The 26,246-nt window shown below is 44.0% G+C and overlaps 2 protein-coding genes across 2 annotated transcripts in view; both read right to left on the bottom strand.

Moving 5' to 3' along the window:
• Positions 1-25,862, bottom strand: part of LOC130368112 (gastrokine-2-like) — a 50,682-nt gene extending 24,820 nt beyond the window's left edge. The window contains exons 1-2 of the mRNA XM_056571411.1: positions 25,465-25,862; positions 21,850-21,912 (exon numbers count right to left, since the gene is read on the bottom strand). The gene's annotated coding sequence lies outside the window, so the exon portion shown is untranslated. The remainder of the gene's footprint in view (positions 1-21,849; positions 21,913-25,464) is intronic.
• LOC130368111 (protein spinster homolog 1-like) lies at positions 6,772-9,596 on the bottom strand. Its single transcript, XM_056571408.1, has 2 exons — positions 9,475-9,596; positions 6,772-8,334 (listed from the first exon to the last, which is right to left on the bottom strand). The coding sequence occupies exon 2, from the start codon at positions 8,307-8,309 to the stop codon at positions 6,795-6,797; it is 1,515 nt and encodes a 504-aa protein (XP_056427383.1). The 5' UTR covers positions 8,310-8,334; positions 9,475-9,596; the 3' UTR covers positions 6,772-6,794.
• Positions 25,863-26,246: the final 384 nt, after the last annotated feature.

Genomic DNA, 26,246 nt, shown 5'->3' with positions numbered 1-26,246 from the left:
CAGCCAGCACTTTAGTTGATACCAAACTATTATATGGACCTGGCCTACAGGTGCACGCTACTAGGCTAGATATACAGCAACAGAAGAATGCAGCAGCACACTGCCAGCACAAGGACATAGGTGAAACATGAAAATGCTGTTAAAACATGGAGAGCTATACAGCTATGGTGTAATAGATGCAAATGTGAAACTATGAAATAGTGAGGCACTTAGCTCGCAAATTTGTCTCCGCCGGCTGTATATCTAGCCTAGTAGCGTGCACCTGTAGGCCAGGTCCATATAATAGTTTGGTATCAACTAAAGTGCTGGCTGACTTATTCTTTGTCTGTATTGCACATACGGGGCAGTGGCTACCTCCATATTGGCCTTGCACCCCACCCACCTCTATCAGGTGTGTATATAAGGTGTCTTGGATGTTCCAGACCCTGCCATGCTTACTGAACTGTTCACACAGAGGCATATTCACAGTGTAGGGTCCGTCCCAATGAGGCCACCTTATCGCGGTGGGACGGTCCAAGCTATTTGACCGCCGGCGGAGACAAATTTGCGAGCTAAGTGCCTCACTATTTCATAGTTTCACATTTGCATCTATTACACCATAGCTGTAGAGCTCTCCATGTTTTAACTGCATATTCATGTTGCACCTATATCCTTGTGCTGGCAGTGTGCTGCTGCATTCTTCTGTTGCTGTATATCTGTCTATCTATCTCATATCTATCTATCTCATATCTATCTATCTCATATCTATCTATTTATCTATCTCATATCTATCTATCTATCTATCTATCTCATATCTATCTATCTCATATCTATCTATCTCATATCTATCTATCTCATATCTATCTATCTATCTCATATCTATCTATCTCATATCTATCTATCTCATATTTATCTATCTCATATCTATCTATCTATCTATCTATCCATCTATCTATATCCATCTATTTATGTATCTATCTATCTTTCTATTTATCTATCTATCTCATATCTATCTCAGATAGATGAGAGATAGATGAAAGATAGATAGATATGAGAGATAGATAGATGATATATAGATATATAGATAGATATGAGACAGATAGAAAGATAGATTAATAGATGATAGATAGATAGATGATAGATATGATATAGATAGATAGATAGATCGATAGGAGATAGATGGATAGATAGATGATTGATAGATAGATAGAGCAGTGTTTCCCAACCAGGGGGCCTCCAGCTGTTGCAAAACTACAGCTCCCAGTATGCTCTTAAAGCCAAAGACATGCTGGGAGTTGTCGTTTTGGAATAGCTAGAGGCCCCCTGGTTGGGATACACTGATCTATCTATCTCATATCTATCTATCTATCTCATATCTATTATCTATCTATCTATCTATCTATCTATCATCTATCTATCTACAAAACTAAAGATCCAGCGGCACTCCCAGATAAGGTGCAAAAACAGTGTTTTATTCCCCCATGTATGTGTGACGTTTCGATAGCATCCGCCATCTTCATCATACGTACAGTTGTAGATTCTGTAGTCTCTGTGACATCACTGTGCTTCATAATAAACTGTGACATCACTGTGCTTCATAATAAACTGTGACATCACTGGGCTTCATAATAAACTGTGACATCACTGTGCTTCATAATAAACTGTGACATCACTGTGCTTCATAATAAACTGTGACATCACTGTGCTTCATAATAAACTGTGACATCACTGTGCTTCATAATAAACTGTGACATCACTGTGCTTCATAATAAACTGTGACATCACTGTGCTTCATAATAAACTGTGACATCACTGTGCTTCATAATAAACTGTGACATCACTGTGCTTCATAATAAACTGTGACATCACCGTGCTTCATAATAAACTGTGACATCACCGTGCTTCATAATAAACTGTGACATCACTGTGCTTCATAATAAACTGTGACATCACTGTGCTTCATAATAAACTGTGACATCACTGTGCTTCATAATAAACTGTGACATCACTGTGCTTCATAATAAACTGTGACATCACTGTGCTTCATAATAAACTGTGACATCACTGTGCTTCATAATAAACTGTGACATCACTGTGCTTCATAATAAACTGTGACATCACCGTGCTTCATAATAAACTGTGACATCACCGTGCTTCATAATAAACTGTGACATCACTGTGCTTCATAATAAACTGTGACATCACTGTGCTTCATAATAAACTGTGACATCACCGTGCTTCAAAATAAACTGTGACATCACTGTGCTTCAAAATAAACTGTGACATCACTGTGCTTCATAATAAACTGTGACATCACTGTGCTTCATAATAAACTGTGACGTCACTGTGCTTCATAATAAACTGACATCACTGTGCTTCATAATAAACTGTGACATCACTGTGCTTCATAATAAACTGTGACATCACTGTGCTTCATCCTGTAATTTGATGTCACTGTGTATAACAACCCTGTAGTGACATCACAGTTTATTATTCTTGAATGCTGACTTCACTGTGTATATTTTCCCGGTACAATGACATCACTGTATAGTTACCCTCTACTGTGACAACACTGCGTTTATTAACCCTGTAGTGACAAAACTGTTTATTGTCCCTGTACAGAGACATTACTGTTTATATTAACTCTGAACTGTGATGTCACTGTGCATATTTACCCTGTATTGTCACTCGCAGTGCAAGGTAAATATGTACAGTGACATTATGGTATACAGGCTTAATATATACAGTGATGTCACAGTGCAGTGTAAGTATCAACAGTGATGTTGCAGTATAGAGATAACACACAGTGATGTTATAGTTCAGAGATAATATACACAGTGATGTCACAGTACAGGGATAATACACACAGTGATGTCACAGTTCAGGGATAATATACACAGTGATGTCACAGTACAGGGAGGGATAATATACACAGTGATGTCATAGTACAGGGATAATACACAGTGACGTCACAGTACAGGGATAATACACAGTGACGTCACAGTACAGGGATAATACACAGTGATGTCACAGTACAGAGATAATACTCACAGTGATGTCACAGTACAGAGATAATACACACAGTGATGTCACAGTACAGGGATAATACACAGTGATGTCACAGTACAGAGATAATACATACAGTGATGTCACAGTACAGGGAGGGATAATATACACAGTGATGTCATAGTACAGGGATAATACACAGTGACGTCACAGTACAGGGATAATACACAGTGACGTCACAGTACAGGGATAATACACAGTGATGTCACAGTACAGAGATAATACTCACAGTGATGTCACAGTACAGAGATAATACACACAGTGATGTCACAGTACAGGCATAATACACAGTGATGTCACAGTACAGAGATAATACATACAGTGATGTCACAGTACAGGGAGGGATAATATACACAGTGATGTCATAGTACAGGGATAATACACAGTGACGTCACAGTACATGGATAATACACAGTGATGTCACAGTACAGGGATAATACACACAGTGACGTCACAGTACAGGGATAATACACAGTGATGTCACAGTACAGGGATAATACACAGTGATGTGACAGTACAGAGATAATACACACAGGGATGTCACAGTACAGGAATAATACACAGTGATGTCACAGTACAGGAATAATACACAGTGATGTCACAGTACAGGAATAATACACAGTGATGTCACAGTACAGTAATAATAAACAGTAATGTCACAGTACAGGGATAATATACAGAGTGATGTCACAGTACAGGGATAATATACAGAGTGATGTCACAGTACAGGGATAATACACAGTGACGTCACAGTACAGGGATAATACACACAGTGATGTCACAGTACAGAGATAATACACACAGTGATGCCACAGTACAGGGATAATACACACAGTGATGTCACAGTACAGGGATAATATACACAGTGATGTCACAGTACAGGGATAATACACACAGTGATGTCACAGTACAGGGATAATATACACAGTGATGTCACAGTACAGGGATAATACACACAGTGATGTCACAGTACAGGGATAATATACACAGTGATGTCACAGTACAGGGATAATACACAGTGATGTCACAGTACAGGGATAATACACAGTGATGTCACAGTACAGGGATAATATACACAGTGATGTCACAGTACAGGGATAATACACAGTGATGTGACAGTACAGGGATAATACACACAGTGATGTCACAGTACAGGGATACTACACAGTGATGTCACAGTACAGAGATAATACACACAGCGATGTCACAGTACAGGGATAATACACAGTGATGTCACAGTACAGAGATAATACACACAGTGATGTCACAGTACAGGGAGGGATAATATACACAGTGATGTCATAGTACAGGGATAATACACAGTGAAGTCACAGTACAGGGATAATACACAGTGACGTCACAGTACAGGGATAATACACAGTGACGTCACAGTACAGGGATAATACACAGTGATGTCACAGTACAGAGATAATACACACAGTGATGTCACAGTACAGGAATAATACACAGTGATGTCACAGTACAGGAATAATACACAGTGATGTCACAGTACAGAAATAATACACAGTGATGTCACAGTACAGGAATAATACACAGTGATGTCACAGTACCGGCATAATATACAGATTGATGTCACAGTACAGGGATAATATACAGAGTGATGTCACAGTACTGGGATAATACACAGTGATGTCACAGTACAGAGATAATACACAGTGATATCACAGTACAGGGATAATACACAGTGATGTCACAGTACAGGGATAATACACACAGTGATGTCACAGTACAGGGATAATATACAGAGTGATGTCACAGTACAGGGATAATATACAGAGTGATGTCACAGTGCAGGGATAATACACAGTGATGTCACATTACAGGGATAATACACACAGTGATGTCCCAGTACAGGGACAATACACAGTGATGTCACAGTACAGAGATAATACACAGTGATGTCACAGTACAGGGATAATACACAGTGATGTCACAGTACAGGGATAATACACACAGTGATGTCACAGTACAGGGATAATACACAGAGTGATGGCACAGTACAGAGATAATACACAGTGACGTCACAGTACAGAGATAATACACAGTGATGGCACAGTACAGAGTTAATACACAGTGATGTCACATTACAGGGATAATACACAGAGTGATGGCACAGTACAGAGATAATACACAGTGATGTCACCGTACAGGGATAATACACACAGTGATGTTACAGTACAGGGATAATACACACAGTGATGTCACAGTACAGGGATAATACACAGAGTGATGGCACAGTACAGAGATAATACACAGTGATGTCACAGTACAGGGATAATACACAGTGATGGCACAGTACAGAGTTAATACACAGTGATGTCACATTACAGGGATAATACACAGAGTGATGGCACAGTACAGAGATAATACACAGTGATGTCACAGTACAGGGATAATACACAGTGACGTGACAGTATAACCATCTCACAGCCGGACCACCATGTAATTTCAGCAGAAAATAAAGCAGGGCCTCATGTTTCAAGTTTCGCCTAAGGCCTCACAAAGTCTAGAGCCGCCTCTGGTCGGCCCTACCATGGGACCCGGTGGGACCATAAGTCCCAGGTGGCACTTTTCAGGGGCGGCATTTTGCTGCCCCCCCCTTTTTTTGTGTGCCTAGTAGGTTCATGGTAGGGTTGGCGCCGCCGCTGCTCACTGTTCTAAAGCAGCTGCGGGGTATAATAGCGCAGCGGGCACTTTAGACAGTGAGTCTGCCTCCGGCCGACCGGGGTCTGACGAGGGATGTCGCACAAGTGACGTACTTCTGCAGACCCGCTCAGGAGGACGTCAGTGACGTCACTCGTCAGGCCGCTGCCGGAGAGAAGCGCTGTGCAGGGCAGGTAAGTGTGTCTCTGTGTGTGTCTGTGTCTTTCTGTGTGTTTGGGGGGGCTATGACTACCTAATGTGAGGAATCTATGCTACCTAATGTGCGGAAACTATGTTACCTAATGTGGGGAATCTGTGCTACCTAATGTGGGGAAACTATGCTACCTAATGTGGGGAAAGTATGCTACCTAATGTGGGGAAGCTATGCTACCTAATGTGGGGAAACGATGTTACCTAATGTGGGGAATCTGTGCTACCTAATGTGGGGAAACTATGCTACCTAATGTGGGGAAACTATGTTACCTAATGTGGGGAATCTGTGCTACCTAATGTGGGGAAACTATGCTACCTAATGTGGGGAAACTATGTTACCTAATGTGGGGAATCTGTGCTACCTGTTGTGGGGAAACTATGCTACCTAATGTGGGAAAACTATGCTACCTAATGTGGGCAAACTATGCTACCTAATGTGGGGAAACTGCTACCTAATGTAGGGAATCTATGCTACATAATGTGGGAAACTATGCTACCTAATGTGAGGAAACTATGCTACCTAATGTGGGGGAATCTATGCTACCTAATGTTGGGAATCTCTGCTACTTAATGTGGGGGGCTTGAATGAGCTGCGGCATATGGGAGGCCTTAATAAATAATTAGAAACTTATACAGCAAGTGACATATGGGGGTCCACCTGAGTAAGTGACACATGGAGGAGGGGTGCTGAACAATTGATGTTTTGGGGGGTGGGGCATAGGCACATTCTTTGCTCAAGGGCCCTCTGCTGTCTGTGTCCGCCCCTGGGTAGAGAATAAGGGGTAAAGTGGAACATAGAACAAATGCAGTTATTTTTTTCTTAATTTTTTTTTAATGAAGTAAACGAGATAAAGGTAAGCAATGACTTTTTCTCAGTCTGAAGCGCGGTCCTCATCGGCAGGAAGCAGTGAGGAGGAGGAGGATGACGGAGGTTCTGATTCCATCTCTGCTTCTTTTTCGTCCCTCTCTATATATAGGGCCGTGGCCATGAAGAAGGCCCCTCCGATGACTGCCATTATGGTGCAGGTCATGAGGGCATACTCCAGGCTGCGGTATTTCAGAAGAGGGGATTTGGCATATCCCCGTTCGTAGGTGTCAGATATCAGGCCGATGAGGTACGGGCTGCCGGCGTCACCTAGGAGGTGATAGATTGTCATCTGCACGGCCAGGGCTGAAGATCTCCTCCACGGAGTTACTACTTTTAGTATAATGTCAGATATGAGGGTGAAATTTACTGACAGAAGCGTCTCTCCGATGAAGATGAAGATGTTGGTGGCAACGAGGCTGATGTTGCCAAAAGTCAATGCCAACAGAAGAAAAGGGGCAGAGAGCATCATCGCGCATCCACACACAAGCGGGTCCGCCCGTGGGTTGGATTTGCGATATCTTTTACTTATCTCCGTCCCTGCTACAACTCCCAGAATGCCGGAAATGACTGTAACCACACCAAATATTAGGATGTCGTGATAGTCACACGGTTCAGCACGGCAAGGGTCCTTCTCTTGTAGGAGTGTTCGTGCGTGGGTCAGGTATGACGGACCCCATACACCTATGGCTCCCACTATGAAGGATACCGCCGTCGATCCCATGGTGGTTAACATGAAGCTTCGATTTTTAAATATGTTTTTCAGATCTGTCGCCCATTTGGCAAACTTCTGGGATTTGTTGTTCTTCTTCCCGTTTGTAGTCGTTCTTGGAAGCTCTTTTGTGACCAAAATCATCAAAGCCACAGCTATGAGGCCCAGGCCAGGGGTGACCCGAAATGCCCAGTGCCAATCACCCCTTGCTGCATCAGTCACTTTGGGCCCGATGATGTATCCTAGTCCGCAGCCTACAGGTATGACGGAATAAAACACGTTCAGCATGCGGGTCCGCTGGTCACTTGTAAAAAGGTCTGCAATGATGGAGGGGGCGATGGTGCAGAAAGTCGCCTCTCCGGCTCCAACCAGTCCACTCGTCAGCAGGAAGAGCAGAAAATACCCGTCAGGGATGAATGACAGGGTAAGTGTCATGCTCAGCCAAACGATGACTCCTGCGCAAACAGTATATTTCTTATTACAGTGGTCGCCCAAATATCCGGCAATTGGTGCGACCAGCACGTAGCTTCCAATGAACAATGTATTCAATAAGCCGGACAGACTAGCATTGGTGTCATATGCTTTCTGTATATAAGGCAGCACCCCCGCCACGCTGGAGCGATTTGCATAGATGAGCAAATTAACAAAGGCGAGGATCACTACGGTGATGATGGAACGTGCGGTGGACATCACGCTTAGAGATGGCAGGTTCTGCCTCTCAGGGATATCGCCCTTTTCTACATCCATATCACTATGGTCCTCCATTGCTTCTTCCTCCTCCTTCAGCAATGGGTCTTGTGGAGAGGCCATGGTCACAGGTCAGAGCCTGAAAACACTAGAGAGAGAGAGAGAGATAAGTGAACACATTAGACAACATGTCATCATTCCTGTCATTATACAATAGATCCTTCATACAGAGCAGAAATGTCCAGCACAGAACCACAAGATAACACTAAGACCATCGCAGCCTCAGAAGAAGACGCTTCTCTATAAGTGTTTTATATGGAGACGTCTTCCCTGAGGTTTCCAATGTCTGATAACCCTGAACCTGTCCGGTCCTAGTAATATCTGATAACCCTGAACCTGTCCGGTCCTAGTAATATCGGATAACCCTGAACCTGTCCGGTCCTAGTAATATCTGATAACCCTGAACCTGTCCGGTCCTAGTAATATCTGATAACCCTGCACCTGTCCGGTCCTAGTAATATCTGATAACCCTGAACCTATCCAGTCTTAGTAATATCTGATAACCCTGAACCTGTCCAGTCCTTGTAATATCTGATAACCCTGAACCTGTCCGGTCCTAGTAATATCTGATAACCCTAAACCTCTCCGGTCCTAGTAATATCTGACAACCCTGAATCTGTCCTAGTAATGGCGGATTATAAGGGCTTGGCTGTATGGTCACTGGGCCATGTGAACTTCATACTGTAGATACAATTGGGCTATCCTGCTATATACATTTACTATTAATGAACCTACCCCACCTCATTGGGATCTATCCGTCCCCTATATGACTTTCTGCCACTAGTTGATTTGAAAAATGTTTTCCCTTTCGGAGTACCCAGAGTATTTCTATTGTTAGTACACACAGAATTCTATTATATACTATTATATTTCTGCCCTAATCTTTCTGTCATTCTTTTACTACACCACCAAATCTTTCTCATAGACTTATATCTTTTAGAACTTCATGAATTAGGACTCTTTTTCTTGGGGGCTTTTTTGGGCATAATTGCATTTTAGCAGTTTTGCAAGAAAAAGCTCTGGTCATGATACTATCTGTGCGTTTTATTATGTTTAATGCCTAAGCCAAGTATTGTCACAATGCTATGAGAAATATAACTTTTGTTATTTCTTTTGGAAATTAATTTCTTGTTTTTTTTTGCTAAAAAAAAAAAGCAACAACAATAAAAAAAAAAACTGTCAAACAAAAAGCCCTGTGTATGTATGAATAGAAGAGGCTGAGACTTACCTTGTGGTTCTCTCTTCAGACAAGGAACGGTCAAAATCTTGAATTCTCTATCGCAAATAGAAACTCTCTAACAAACACTTTGCAACACAGGTTGTGAATGCAAAACACACTGAAGAGACTGCAGCCGACGCGTACCTCCTTGTACAGCTTACGGTGACATCATCACAAGCATGTGTGACATCACAGGGTTCTAAACCATCTTCAGGTATGTGTATATCTGTATAGTAAATGTGAGTAGCCATATTAGTCCAGTGATGCAGATTGTAATACCTTTTTTATTGGACTAACAGAATTTTGTAGAGACAAGCTTTTGGGATTCCTCCCTGATAATTTATAAAGTCCTTTGATCATTAGTCCTTGACTATTGGACTTGATAAAGGGAGGAATCCTGAAAGCTTGTCTCTACAAAATTCTGTTAGTCCAATAAAAAAGGTATTACAAGAGACTGCAACATATTTTTTGATTTGTGTATATATATATATATATATATATATATATATATATATATATATATATATAGTTCCAAGCGTGAGTAGGTGCCTCCAGCTAGGATCCGGGTCCAGGATTCTGCATACGTAGTTCCAAGGAAAATGCTGTGGCACTCAAGGTATGGTGAAAAAAATGAAAACTATTTATTCATCCCAAATGTGCAAAGAGCAACGTTTCAATGGTCTCACACCATCATTATCAAGCCACTTGATAATGAGGGTCTGAGACCATTGAAACGTTGCTCTTTGCACATTTGGGATGAATAAATAGTTTTCATTTTTTCACCATACCTTGAGTGCCACAGCATTTTCCTTGGAACTACGTATGCAGGATCCTGGACCCGGATCCTAGCTGGAGGCACCTACTCACGCTTTAGGAGTGCTGCTTTCTTCTTTGACATATATATATATATATATATATACATATATATATATATTTATATATATATATATATATATATATATATATACATATATATATATATATATATATATATATATGTATATATATTAATATACACCTAGAAATACATAAAGTACATAAAAGCATCTTTTAGAAAAATATTTCTCCAGGCCTGCCGAGTATATCCCCTTACTTCACAGTGTCTTCTTAGTTTATATATTTTAATCTTTTGACCTTTTAACCCCACTAGGACCAAGGGCATCCTGGGACTTAAAGGGGTATTCCAGGCCAAAACTTTTTTTTTACATATCAACTGGCTCCAGAAAGTTAAACAGATTTGTAAATGACTTCTATTAAAAAATCTTAATCTTTTTAGTACTTATGACCTTCTGAAGTTAAGGTTGTTTTTTTCTGTCTAAGTCCTCTCTGATGACACCTGTCTCGGGCAACGCCCAGTTTAGAAGCAAATCCCCATAGCAAACCTCTTCTAAACTGGGCCTTTCCCGAGACAGGTGTCATCAGAGAGCACTTAGACAGAAAATAACAACCTTAACTTCAGAAGCTCATAAGTACTGAAAGGGTTAAGATTTTTTAATAGAAGTAATTTACAAATCTGTTTAACTTTCTGGAGCCAGTTAATATATATAAAAAAGTTTTTGCCTGGAATACCCCTTTAAGATTGAACCGATTATTATTGATATATGTCATGAATGCATCAACGGTCAGATGGTCGGACGACCAAATGATGACCACATCGTCTACATACCTCCCATACCATGCGAGGCATGTGGAAAATGGATTGGTGTCAGAAAAAATAAACTGCTCCTCCCACCAAAAAACAAAAAGGTTAGCCCGAGCTGGTGATGACTTTGCTCCCATTGAAGCACCCGTGCGCTGCAAATAAAAATTGTTACCAAACATAAAATAATTGTATTTTAACACAAAATCTACCACCTCAATAATGTAATATCTCAAATCCACAGAATATTTAGAAAATCTCATCAGTATATCCGAGATAGCTGATAATGCCAGGTTTTTCGGAATACTGGAATAGAGCGATTCAATGTCCAAGTAAGCCACGACAGAGAATCGCTCCATGTGAATTTAGTTCTTCTGACCAGGAGTTTACTGAAAATTCAGATTGTTCAGATACCACGGACACTAGCGGGGACTCAGAACCGCAATATGTGAACACTCACAAGAATCGCAATGCGAGAAGACAGTCAAAAAACGAGGAAGGTGCAGTGGCAGAAAACATAGGAAGAAGAGCTTCGGAGCGTAACAAGGACAAACGGAAAAAGTAATAAAAGAGGATTTTCAAGTCATTAACATTCTGCACAAATCATTACAGATGAAGAAACCTCGGTCCTGTGGAAAGGACTGGGTTTCTCTCCTACACATCATTTTGATGTTTATCGGCCAATTTTGGATATAAATTAATTTGTGAGAACTTTAACAGTTAAGAAACATTTTTTGTGGAAAATGCTGATGAACCATCGGACCCACCTCAACTTTCTATAAACCCTGATTTACCACTAATGCATACGTTAGCAGAACAAATTGCTTTTAGAGATCTCTGTCTCCTTGAAAATAGTGGATCAATTTGTGATGAAGTGAATACTGCACATACCTTCTCCACTAAAAACCAAAATTTTTACCCCATACAGACCAGACCAGCAATTTTTGATTGGTTCCAGGACCTTATCATGAAAGATTTGGTTAATCTACAATCAAAAGTAATGTCCAATACAACTCGTCCTAATTTGAATAAAAAGGAAGCTGCTGCCATAAAGAAATTAAAGAAAAACAAAAATTTGACGATCCGATCCGCCGATAAAGGCGGCTCGGTAGTATGTATGGACACGGGACTGTATATCAATTTAAATGAAAATCTACTATCTGATGATAAAACTTACCTTAAACTTTGTGGGGATCCCACTGAACCTTTTAAAAAAGAACTGTTGACTCTGTTGGAAGAGGGGAAAGCCAGATGTATTTTGACCCAAAAAGAAGTGGATTATATTTTCGTGCCTGCTCCAATTATTCCTATCTTCCACTCGCTACCCAAGCTGCATAAGGACCGATTCCCGCCGCCGATGTGTCCGATCGTGGCGGGGATCAGATCCCATAACGAGCACCTATGCGAGTGGTTGGACTCAGTACTGCAACCTCTGGTTATGCAATGCCCAAGTTATATCAAGGACACTAAGCACTAAAAATCATGGATGAATTCACATGGAGCGATTCTCTGTCGTGGCTTACTTGCGACATTGAATCGCTCTATTCCAGTATTCCGCAAAACCTGGCATTATCAGCTATCTCGGATATACTGATGAGATTTTCTAAATATTCTGTGGATTTGAGACATTACATTATTGAGGTGGTAGGTTTTGTGTTAAAACACAATTATTTTTTGTTTGGTAACAATTTTTATTTGCAGCGCACGGGTGCTTCAATGGGAGCAAAGTCATCACCAGCTCGGGCTAAGCTTTTTGTTTTTTGGTGGGAGGAGCAGTTAATTTTTTCTGACACCAATCCATTTTCCACATGCCTCACATGGTATGGGAGGTATGTAGACGATGTGGTCATCATTTGGTCATCCGACCATCTGACCGTTGATGCATTCATGACATATATCAATAATAATCGGTTCAATCTTACGTTTACCCACACATGGTGTAAAAGTGAAACCCCCTTTTTGGATGTCCTATTACGTGGCAACCCTGATACAAATAAAATTGAGGTTGATCCTTACAGAAAAAAGATATCAGGCAATACCATCCGAAGGGCGAATTCATGCCATTCCAAACAAACGGTAAGAGCCATACTAGTAGGTGAACTTATACGAATTAAGTGGAACAGTTCTTCCGCCAAGGTGTACCGCAGGGAAGCTGATGCAGCATGCACACGCCTGGTGGCTCGAGGTTACCCTGGATGGCTCTTGAAAAAAGCTCGGTCGAGAGTGAATCCTATGGATCGAAAATCCCTTTTTACAAGTAAGCAACCAACTGAATCACAAGATTGTCCTACATTTGTCAGCACGTACAGTCCAGAATTTAATGACATCAAACGCATTGTAATTAAACACTTACCTTTGCTATCAACAGATCCCACGGTAGGGGAGATTATAAAGTCAGGTGTGAGATTTGCAGCGAGGCGGGCATCTACTCTATCCAATCTCCTTGTTCCCAGTATGGTGGACACGGCTAGTGTTGAGCGGCATAGGCCATATTCGAATTCGCGAATATTCGCGAATATATGGACGAATATTCGTCATATATTCGCGAATATTCGCATATTCGTAGTATTCTCGCTTTATTTTCGCAATGCGAAAAATTCGCGTATGCGAAATTTTGCATATGCGAAAATTTACATATGCAAAAACATCGCAAGCGAAAATTCGAATATGCGAATATTTGCATATGCAAATGTTCGCATATGCGAAACTTCGCACGCCAGTCTCACACAGTAGTATTAGAGTCTTCTTTACACCACACGAGCTGGAAGCAGAGAGGGATGATCACTGTGATGTGTACTGTGAAAAAATAAAAATAAAAAAAACGAATATTCGTAATTACGAATATATAACGCTATATTCGCGAAATTCGCGAATTCGCGAATATGCGATATTCGCGAATAATATTCGAATTGCGAATATTCGCGAGCAACACTAGACACGGCTAGTGTTACCACCCAGTGGATTAGCACCAAGGGCTTCCACAAGTGCGGTATGTCCCTTTGCCGAAAAATGCCAGAAAATAGAAGGTACGGTGGATGGCAAATGCCATGTCATTCACAACTTTATAAACTGTGATAGCACTTTTGTTTTATATAAAATCAAGTGCACACAATGTCACTTAACATATGTGGGTTCCACCAAAAGGTCCCTTAAAAAAGGCATGCAAGAGCACATTAGACATGCTGCTGGCCCTTTAACCCCTTCAGGACGGAGCCCATTTTGGCCTTAAGGACCGGAGCGTTTTTTGCACATCTGACCACTGTCACTTTAAACATTAATAACTCTGGAATGCTTTTAGTTATCATTCTGATTCCGAGATTGTTTTTTCGTGACATATTCTACTTTAACATAGTGGTAAATTTTTGTCGATACTTGCATCCTTTCTTGGTGAAAAATACGTAAATTTGATGAAAAATTTGAAAATTTAGCATTTTTCTAACTTTGAAGCTCTCTGCTTGTAAGGAAAATGGATATTACGAATACATTTTTTTTTGGTTCACATATACAATATGTCTACTTTATGTTTGCATCATAAAATTGACGTGTTTTTACTTTTGGAAGACACCAGAGGGCTTCAACGGTCAGCAGCAATTTTTGACAAAATTTTCAAACTCAGTATTTTTCAGGGACCAGTTCAGGTTTGAAGTGGATTTGAAGGGTCTTCATATTAGAAATACCCCATAAATGACCCCATTATAAAAACTACACCCCCCAAAGTATTCAAAATGACATTCAGTCAGCGTTTTAACCCTTTAGGTGTTTCACACGAATAGCAGCAAAGTGAAGGAGAAAATTCACAATCTTCATTTTTTACACTCACATGTTCTTGTAGACCCAATTTTTGAATTTTTACAAGGGATAAAAGGACAAAATTTTTACTTGTATTTGTAGCCCAATTTCTCTCGAGTAAGCACATACCTCATATGTCTATGTAAAGTGTTCGGCGGACGCAGTAGAGGGCTCAGAAGGGAAGGAGCGACAAGGAGATTTTGGAGAGTACGTTTTTCTGAAATGGTTTTTGGGGGGGCATGTTACCTTTAGGAAGCCCTTATGGTGCCAGAACAGCAAAAAAAAAAACACATGGCATACCATTTTGGAAACTAGACCCCTCGGGGAATGTAACATGGGATAAAGTGAACCTTAATACCCCACAGGTGTTTCACGACTTTTGCAAATGTAAAAAAAAAAAAAAAAATTTTACCTAAAATGCTTGTTTTCCCAAAAAAATTGTATTTTTAAAAAGGGTAATAGCAGAAAATACCCCTAAAAATTTTAAGCCCAATTTCTCCCGATTCAGAAAACACCCCATATGGGGGTGAAAAGTGCTCTGCTGGCGCACTACAGGTCTCGGAAGAGAAGGAGTCACATTTGGCTTTTTGAACGCAAATTTTTCTCTGGGGGCATGCCGCATTTAGGAAGCCCCTATGGTGCCAGGATAGCAAAAAAAACCCCACATGGCATACCATTTTGGAAACTAGACCCCTCGGGGAACGTAACAAGGGGTTAAGTGAACCTTTATACCCCACAGGTGTTTCACGACTTTTGCATATGTAAAAAAAATAATTTTTTTTTACCTAAAATGCTTGTTTTCCCAAAAATTTTACATTTTTAAAAAGGGTAAAAGCAGAAAATACCCCCCAAAATTTGTAACACAATTTCTCCCGAGTACGGCGATACCCCATATGTGACCCTAAACTGTTGCCTTGAAATACGACAGGGCTCCAAAGTGAGAGACCGCCATGCGCATTTGAGGCCTAAATTAGGGATTGCATAGGGGTGGACATAGGGGTATTCTACGCCAGTGATTCCCAAACAGGGTGCCTCCAGCTGTTGCAAAACTCCCAGCATGCCTGGACAGTCAACGGCTGTCCGACAATACTGGGAGTTGTTTTGCAACAGCTGGAGGCTCCGTTCTGGAAACAGTGGCGTACCAGACGTTTTTCATTTTTATTGGGGAGGGGGGCTGTGTAGGGGTATGTGTATATGTAGTGTTTTTTACTTTTTATTTTATTTTTTGTGGTAGTGTAGTGTAGTGTTTTTAGGGTACAGTCACACGGGCGGGGGTTCACAGTAGTTTCTCGCTGGCAATTTGAGCTGCAGCAGAAAGTTTGCGGCAGCTCAAATTTGCAGCCAGATACTTACTGTAATCCTCCGCCCATGTGAGTGTGCCCTGTACATTCACATTGGGGGGGGGACATCCAGCTGTTGCATAACTACAACTCCCAGCATGCCCGTTGGCTGTCGGTGACTGCTGAGAGTTGCAGTTTTGCAACAACTGTAGGCACACTGGTTATGTATCACTGAGTTTGTGACCTAACTCAGTGTTTCGCAACCAGTGTGCCTCCAGCTGTTGCAAAACTACAACTCCCAGCATGTACGGTGCATGGTGTACGGTGACTGCTGAGAGTTGTAGTTTGCAACAGCTGGAGGCACACCGGTCGTGAAACACTGAGTTAGGTAAAAAAAAACTCTGAGTTTCACAACCAGTGTGCCTTCAGCTGTTGCAAAACTACAACTCTCAGCAGTCACCGACAGCCAACGGGCATGCTGGGAGTTGTAGTTATGCAACCAGCAGATGCACCACTACAACTCCCAGCATGCACTTTAGCTGTTTGTGCAAGCTGGGAGTTGTAGTTAGACAACAGCTGAAGGTACACTTTTCCATAGAAAGAATGTGCCTCCAGCTGTTGCAAAACCATAAGTCCCAGCATGCCCATAAGGGAATGCTGGGAGTTGTGGTGGTCTGCCTCCTGCTGTTGCATAACTACAGCTCCCAGCATGCCCTTTTTGCATGCTGGGAGCTGTTGCTAAGCAACAGCAGGAGGCTGTCACTCACCTCCAACGATCCAGACGCTGCAGGTCAGTCCCGCCGCCGCAGCTGCTCCTGGGGCCCCGATCCCAACAGGGGCGCCGGGGATCGGGGTCCCCAGCACCCGGGGTGCACGTCCCGCACCCGCTCACGTCCTCCGGAAGAGGGGCGGAGCGGGTGCGGGAGTGACACCCGCAGCAGGCGCCCTGATTGGTCGGCCGGTAATCCGGCCGACGAATCAGGGCGATCGTGAGGTGGCACCAGTGCCACCTCACCCCTGCAGGCTCTGGCTGTTCGGGGCCGTCTCTGACGGCCCCGAACAGCCAGTAATTCCGGGTCATCGGGTCACTGGAGACCCGATTGACCCGGAATCGCCGCAGATCGCTGGACTGAATTGTCCAGCGATCTGCGGCGATCGCCGACATGGGGGGGCATAATGACCCCCCTGGGCGATATGCCGGGATGCCTGCTGAACGATTTCAGCAGGCATCCGGCTCCGGTCCCCAACCGGCTAGCGGTGGGGGCCGGAATTCCCACGGGCGTATGGATACGCCCTCGGTCCTTAAGGACTCGGGATTCAGGGCGTATCCATACGCCCTATGTCCTGAAGAGGTTAAGCTCGAACATTTCTAACATATCTAAACATTTTCTAATATGTCATAATTCAGACACCACTTCCCTCAGGTTCTCAGGCATTGAGAAGGTGAAGCTAAATAAAAGGGGAGGTGACCATATTCGATCCCTCCACAATAGGGAAATCATGTGGATTCATCTTTTGAATTGCATTCAACCCCATGGTCTAAATAGCAAAACAGATTTAATATTACATTACTGATATGTCTCCGATTAATTTATCTGTGTTTGGTCCCATGTTTTTGTTTTAATCACGTGCACATGTGATGTGGACCTGTCCCTCCCCTTCCTGTGGGAATGGGGAATATGCCCTGGAGTATATAAGGGTGCCTCATTTGAGGATCTACAGGCTATGAGTAAGGATCGATAGATCAGAAACGCGTCAGCCATGCTTGGGACCCCCCTCTGTTTGTGCAATATTTCATATTTTTGATATGTTCACGGTTTGTCTGCCACCGTGAAGGCTTTTAAGGAAGAACCCTGAATAAAGACGGACGTTTTACTTCTACTTGCTGGCTTTTTTAGTATTTTATTTTAGTTTTATCCACTGTGCCAGGGATGAAAATTATTCCAAAAGAAACTAACTCAACTGTCTATTCTCCCCCGTTGCTCCAATATTGGTGTCCCGTTCTCTGTTCGCCGCCTTCTGCTTTTCCTGCAGGTCAGTGAATCACGCTGCGCTCAGTGTCATCATTGTTTCAGCACCAGTTTTACAAATCAGTGTGCCTCCAGTGTTACACCAGTGTTTACAAATCAGTGTGCCTCCAGCTGTTGCAAAACTATAACTTCCAGCATGCCTTGACAGCTAGAGACTGTCCGGGAATGCTGGGAGTTGTAGTTTTGGACCACCTGGAGAGACACTGTTTTGAAAACACTGCCTTAGTCAGTATTTTCCAACCTGGGGACTTCCAGCTGTTGCAAAACTACAACTCCCAGCATTCCCCTGACAGTCTTTAGCTGTCCAGGCATGCTGGGAGTTATAGTTCTGCAACAGCTGGAGACACTCAGGTTTGGAAGGTAGGTCCTTAGTCCATTGTTTTCCAACCTGGGTGCCTCCAGCTGTTGAAAAACTCTAACTCCCAGCTTAAGACTGTCCGGGCATGCTGGGAGTTGTATTTTTGCAACAGCAACTCCCAGCATGCTCGGACAGTCTTAAGCTGGAAGTTAGAGTTTTGCAGCAGAAGGTGGCATTTTGGTGGGTAGTTGGGCCCTTAGTCCAGTGTTTCCCAACCTGAGTGCCTCCAGCTGGTGCAAAACTACAACTCCCAGCATGCCCAAACAGCCAAAGCCTGTTTGGAAAACACTGGACTAAGGGCCTACCTACCAAATGTAATGTGGCCACCCACCTACCAACCAAACATATACCTGCCTACCTACCAACCAAACATATTACCTACCTAGCAAATGCTTTTGCTGCCTACCTAACAAACGTATACCGTATATACTTGAGTATAAGCCGAGTTTTTCAGCACGATTTTTCGTGCTGAAAACACCCTCCTCGGCTTATATTCGAGTGAACTCTCCGCCCTCAGTGGTCTTCAACCTGCGGACCTCCAGAGGTTTCAAAACTACAACTCCCAGCAAGCCCGGGCAGCCATCGGCTGTCCGGGCTTGCTGGGAGTTGTAGTTTTGAAACCTCTGGAGGTCCGCAGGTTGAAGACCACTGTGGCCTTCGACATCATCCAGCCCCTCTCACCCCCTTTAGTTCTGTACTCATCTCCGCTCGGCGCTGGTCCGGTGCTGCAGGACTGTCCGGTGGGGAGGTCGTCCGGTGGGATAGTGGTTCCGGGCTGCCATCTTCATCGGGGGGGGCCTCTTCTCCGCGCTTCGGGCCCGGAATAGTCACGTTGCCTTGACGACGACGCAGAGGTACGTTCATTACCAACGTCCCTCTGCGTCATCGTCAAGGCAACGCCTCTATTCCGGGCCCGAAGCGCGGAGAAGAGGCCCCCCGGGTGAAGATGGCAGCCCGGAACCACTATCCCACCGGACAACCTCCCCACCGGACAGTCCTGCAGCACCGGACCAGCGCCGAGCGGAGGTGAGTACAGAACTAAAGGGGGTGAGAGGGGGCTGAATGATGTCGAAGGCCGCAGTGGTCTTCAACCTGCGGACCTCCAGAGGTTTCAAAACTGCAACTCCCAGCAAGCCCGGACAGCCGATGGCTGCCCGGGCTTGCTGGGAGTTGTAGTTTTGAAACATCTGGAGGTCCGCAGGTTGAAGACCACTGTATCAGACATTGACAAGTGGTGATGATGATGACATGTGGTGATGATGAAGGGGGGGTGGGATTATGACAAGGGGATGATGAAGGGGGGGTGTGTGGGATGATGACAGGGGGATGATGAAGGGGGGGTGTGGGATGATGACAAGAGGATGATGACAAGAGGATGATGACAAGGGGATGATGACAAGGGGATGATGACAAGGGGATGATGAAGGGGGTGTGTGGGATGATGACAAGGGGATGATGAAGGGGGGTGGGGATGATGACAAGGGGATGATGAAGGGGGGGTGTGGGATGATGACAAGGGGATGATGAAGGATGGTGTGGGATGATGAAGGGGGGATGATGACAGGCGGTGATGATGAAGGGGGGATGATGAAGGGGGGATGATGACAGGGTGATGATGGTGAGGGTGTTAATGACGGGGGTCTGGATGATGACAGGGGGAATTATGTATTTCCCACCCTAGGCTTATACTCGAGTCAATAACTTTTCCTGGGATTTTGGGGTGAAATTAGGGGCCTCGGTTTATATTGGGGTCGGCTTATACTCGAGTATATACGGTAACCTACCTACCTAGCGGCAAACCTTTTACTTGCCTTTCTACCAACTGAACTTACTACCTGCCTAAATAACTTGCAAACTTACTACTTGCCTACCTACTTAGAGAATGTTCTACTTACCTAATTTACTACTTGCAAACGTACTACCTGCTTACCTAGCAAACATATTACCTGGGGGGGGGGGGGGGGGCAGGCATATTCTTTGCACAGGGGCCCTCTGTTGTCTGTGTCCGCCCCTGCTACATCTTATTCTCTGTATTTGTTCTTTTCCAAGTGCCCATAAAGGAACATTGGGTTAGTACTATTCTGCCATGGGGTATTCATCAAGGACTTACATATCCAACATAACCCTCATCATGCTCTCTAGTGCTTACCACATATCTCTCCATAGGTTATGTGTATTACAGTTTTATTAACAAGAGTGGAAGGAGCTCCAAAGCCAAACACAAGGCAGACATTTTTTTTTTTTTTACCAAAGTCGAACACCATGATTTCGCCAGATGCAGCTGGACAGCATGTATAAAGAGGCTGTGTAGGCAAATATTTGCAGGCTAATGCTTATTCCATAGCTTATGGATTGCCTGCATTTTTATAGGCTCTGCGCCTGTTACAGGATCTTCCCAGTACCCAGTGGTGGTAGGTACCAAGGTAATAATGGTCAAGTTAGCCATAGTTGTTTTGGGGAGCTAAGCCCCAGCTTATTGATGGACGCCATCTATCAGACGGTTTTTGCTAATAAGCCTGTATATTAAAATAAAAAAATAAAAATGAAACACCCCTATAAGGTGGGTTAGGGGCTAAAACAATTCCAAATATCTAAAATATAAAAAAGGGCAAAAAAGAAAACCTTTACATAATTCCCATCCCCCAAATATAACTTTTGGTAAAGTCTGCTAATAAAATCAGAAGCGTGCAAATGGTCCAAAAGATTTAGGGTACGTTCACACGTACAGGATCCTGCGCAGATTTGATGAGCAGGATTTGTAACTGCCGATTAGAAGCTGTGCTCAGTCATTTAGTTTACATTGAAATCTGCTGCAAAAAATCTTGTGCATCAAATCTGCGTAAGTGCGAACGTACCCTTATAATGAAAAGCAGTTGTATGTGGTTGTTAGATGTTATATATATTCTATCATATCTGGACATAAGCCCTTGATTCGCAATATCTGCCAAGAATGAATCGGAGCCTGCAAAACTCCAAATATCACCACACACTACTGCTGTATTAAAAAATATGACAGTGATTTGCAGTAACAACAACCTTTTCAGAAAGAAAAGAGCATCCATTGTTCTTATTTCATTAGCACACTTTAAGTTATATTTTAAGGGTTGGAATTCTTTTTTTTTTTTTTTAAATTAAAGATTTTATTAAAGTTTTACAACAGGTTATACAAACATAACATTGAGTATGTATTTGGTCACATCAACTGAAACAATTATCTATAGTCAAGAAAATGGTATGACAAGCCAGATGTGCTAAGGTGCAGAGGAAATAGAAAGGCAGGTGGCGTACCTTCAGTGGTCACGGGCGCGGGCAAGACTCCATCCGGTTAGCGGCTTGACAGTACTGGGCGGGCTACATGCACGAGAAAGGGCCATATAGCCAATAAGGAGGACATGTTGGAAATGTGCAGTGTTCTATAGTCTGGGGAGGACACAAAAGAGGTCCAGGGACCCCATATCTGATAATATTTCGATAAGCGTCGGGCTGAGTCCGCCAAGAGCTCCTCCATTCTATGGATACGGAATAGTTCCTGTAGGTAGTCAGAGAAGGAGGGTGGAGAGGTGGTTTTCCATTTTTGGGGGATGACTGACCTGGCGGCCAGGGTCATGAATCCGATCAAGCGGGCACTGCACTTGGGGACCGAGGGGCGGAGGATGGATAGGAGGAGGGGAGCAGGGTCTAGCGCCAGACTGACCTTGGTCAGTTTAAAGAATAGGTCTACTATCTGTTTCCAGAAGGGAAGTAGTTTTGGGCTGTTGAGCCAAATGTGAGTCATGGTACCTCCCTGCTCCCCACATCTCCAACAAACATCCGGGACAGTGGGATAAATATGTGATAGCAGGGCAGGAACCCTGTACCATCTCGTCAATACTTTATAGTTAGTCATTTGAGCCTTGCTAGATATAGATGTTTTAGATGTTCGTTGTTGCTCATATTGAAAACTAGCCAAGGGTGTGGGTGAGGCACCAGCCACCAGGTCATTTAAAGGTCTAAGACCCGAGGGAGCTAAAAAAATGTAAGAGAGAAGTACCTACAGTTCTAGAGCAACCCAAAAAATTAGCCGTCCTAAGGGCTGGTGGGAACATCCGGTTGCCAAACACAGGGGTAAGAGGACCATCTGACTGGAATAGGAGGGAATCAGGCAAGAGGGTGCAATGGGTCTTAGCTATGGAGGCCGTAACTGGGGGTAATCCGGTCAGGATAGCATTAGACAGTTGACGGTTTTTCGGGTGGAGATGTGAGGTGGTGGATTCTATGGAAATCCATTGTTTAGTAACAGGCACCTGGCAGCAGTCCAGGACCCGGGAGAGAACTGCAGCAATGTAGTAGAATTGGCAATCAGGCAGGCCCAGTCCATCTTCCGGTTTGCATCTGGACAGAACATGTCTCGCCACCCGAGGTCGCCCACCCGCCCACACAAAAGTAGAATGAAGTGTAGTCAACTTTTTGAAGAAAGACTTGGGTGGGCCGGCAGGGAGACCAGAGAAGAGGTAGAGAAGTCGGGGCAGTATATTCATTTTAATTACATTAATGCGCCCCAACCAGGAGAAATCCTTTTTCTCCCACTTGGTCAGGTCAGATTTGATGGTCTGGAGTAGGGGGGGGAAGTTGAGCGGGAAGGTATCATCTAATTTACAAGGGACTCTGATCCCTAAGTATTTGAGGGAGTCATCACACCACTTGTAGGGGTAGTTACCTTTCAGCTGCTCTACCATGGCCGTTGGGAGTGAAATATTCAGTGCCTCACTTTTGGTGGAGTTAAGTTTATAATTAGAGTATCTCGCAAAGGTATGAATCGTGGAAAGAAGGGAAGGGAGGGAGGTAAGTGGGGAGGTCACGAAGAGCAGCAAGTCATCGGCGAAGGCCGAGCATTTGTGATGGCAAGAGTCAGACCCTATACCCCTAATGTCAGGGTTTTGTCGAATGGCAATCAGGAGGTGCTCCATGCATAGTACGAAGAGTAGGGGGGACAAGGGGCAGCCCTGTCTCGTTCCATTACAAATGCTGAAAGGAGGGGATAGCTGGCCGTTTATCTTAACTTGGGCTTGAGGCCTAGTCCAATCTGTGGGCCTAGTCCAATCTGTGCCAGAGTAGCCCTCAGAAATCCCCAATCAACGCGGTCAAAGGCCCTCTTTGCATCTAGGGATAAGAGGAAAAGCGGTGTTTTCGTTTTTTGAGCATGACGGATGACATAGAAAGTTCTGAGCGTGTTGTCTCTGGCTTCACGTCCACGGATGAAACCAACCTGGTCAACGTGTATCAGGTCGGGCATGAGTGGGGCCAGTCTGTTTGCTATTAGCTTCGCAAAAAGCTTTGTGTCCGTGTTGAGTAGGGAGATCGGCCTGTAACTCTGGCACAGCATCGGGTCCTTACCCTCTTTTGGAATCACGGTGATGTAGGATCCGTAGGAAGGATTGGGGTGGAGGAGAGGTCTCAGAAACATCATTAATGGCCGAGAGAAGTGTCTGGGACAGTTCCATGAGGAGTAGTTTATTAAATTTTGCCATTCATGCCAAGTTCCTCCAGCGAGAACGGCTCCTCAAGCATGGACACATCCCCATCAGAGAGAGTCGGCAAAGCCGTGGAATCTATGTATGTACGGAGAGATGGAAGGGTAGAATTGGCAGAAGGTGTAGCGCCCGGGGAGGGTAAATGGTAGAGAGCGGAGTAGTATTGGCGAAAGGCTTGCAGAATATCAGGGGTGAGGTGGGTGATCGAGTTGGCGGAATTGCGAATGGCGGGAACAAATCGAAAGGACCTTTTTTCCTGTAGTGCTCTAGCCAGGAGCTTACCCGATTTATTACCCCATTCGTAGAAGACCCTACCCGTTAACTGTCTATAATATCGGTGCTTCACGTTCAGCAAGGACAGCAGCTCCTGTCGAATGCGAATTACATCACGTAGGGTGCTCTCGTACTGGGATCTCTTGTGTTTATGCTCTAGGGAGTGGAGTTCGGATTAGAGGAAGGTAAGTTTGGCCGATTTTTCCCTCGTTAACCTCGCCCCATGCTTCATAAGGATGCCTCTCAAAACACATTTCAGGGTCTCCCATTTAAATAATGGGGAAGAACCATCTGAGCAGTGGTCTGATTGGAAATGAACAATAGTTTCCTGCAGGTCCTTGAGACACAAGGGATCCAGCAGCAGAGTTTCATCTAACTTCCAAGTAGCCTGGGGCTTGGGAAAGGAGGGAAGGGAGAAGGACATGGAAACAGGGGCGTGGTCCGACAGAGTGATGGAGCCTATGGAGGAGTGTGAAAGCGAGGGTTGAGGGTTACGAGGGTGTGAGTAGAAAGTATAGTCTCGACCATTAGGATGGAGTGCACGCCAGGTATCGCTCAGCTGTAGTGAATGCAGTTTGGAATGCAAGGCACGTAAGTTACGGAATGTTAGAGTGGAGTGGCCTGAGGACATATCGAGCAGCGGGGACAACGGGAGATTGAATTCACCACAGAGAATGATCTGTCCAGATGCAAAAGCAGTTAGTTTATTTTGGGTTCGTATTAGGAAGGGCACTTGGTTGTGGTTGGGGGCGTAAACTGATGCTATGGTAAAAGTTTGGTTTAAGATTTCACAATTCACAAAAACATATCTGGCCTCAGAGTCAGTTGTGGTGTCCAGTATGTTAATTGGCAAGGATCTATGGAAGGCTAGAGAAACTCCCTTGGTTCTACCTTCCGGGTTGGCACTGTGTATCCACTTAGGGTAGTATCTTGTAGGTATAGCGGGGATATGGCCTTCCATAAAGTGTGTTTCCTGTAGGGCGAGGATGTGGGTGCGGGATTTATGGAAGGAGTCTAATATTTGGGACCGTTTCTTGGGCGTGTTAAACCCTTTGATATTGAGAGACGTCACATTAATGTCAGCCGCCATTGATGAAGATGTGGAAATTAGAGGACTTACCACCGGTCCAGAGTCTCACCCTCGCACGCCCACACCTGCAGCATCGGAATAGTCTTGAGCACCACCTGCGAGAAACAAAAGGGTATAGAAAAGAAGAAATTAGAGGACAGGTCAGTATGAGGAACAGCACCCATAAGATTATGAGCGCGAGGGTGCTAAAGAGGTAGGTCATAAGGGCCAATGAAGGCACCAACAGAGCCAGTCCGAGTGCCAGGCTAGTGGGGTAGCGTCAGAGGAACACCAGAAACCAACCAACTCAGAGAAGGAACAATAAGGGGTCCTAGGGCCACGTGGCACATAAAATGAACCCTTCCACTGTATGGTGGGAAGAGCAACGGAAACAAATAGGACTAAATGAACCAAAATAGGTCAGGAACCTAATGAGACAACAAGTAATGGGAGGCGGAAATCATTAACAACCAGTAAAACATCTGGTGGGAGAGAGTTACACCAACAATGCATAGGAACATGGAAAGGCAAGGAACACAAGGGGGGGGGGGAGAAGTGAGCGAGGGACGGCCCGTACAGCTTAAGAGCTAGAACTAGGTGGCGTAGAAAGGGTCACAACTAAGGTCCTTAGAACAAGTCAGGGAGGCTCTACCAGAGTAGGGGTCAGGGCACAGAGCCGCAATACACTATATAAAGCGTAGAATAAATAGGAGAAACCACTTAATCCACAGCCACAGCATTTCTGGTTTTGTGGCCAAGTCTCCTTGGTACAGGGTCAGGCACATCATCTCTGGATTTTCTCTCTTGTCGTCGGATATCAACTGGATGTCTAG

This window comes from Hyla sarda, chromosome 4, assembly GCF_029499605.1.
Source record: "Hyla sarda isolate aHylSar1 chromosome 4, aHylSar1.hap1, whole genome shotgun sequence".
NCBI lineage: Eukaryota > Metazoa > Chordata > Amphibia > Anura > Hylidae > Hyla > Hyla sarda.
The sequence above is the reverse complement of the archived record's forward strand: the minus strand, read 5'-3'. Positions and strand labels throughout refer to the sequence as shown.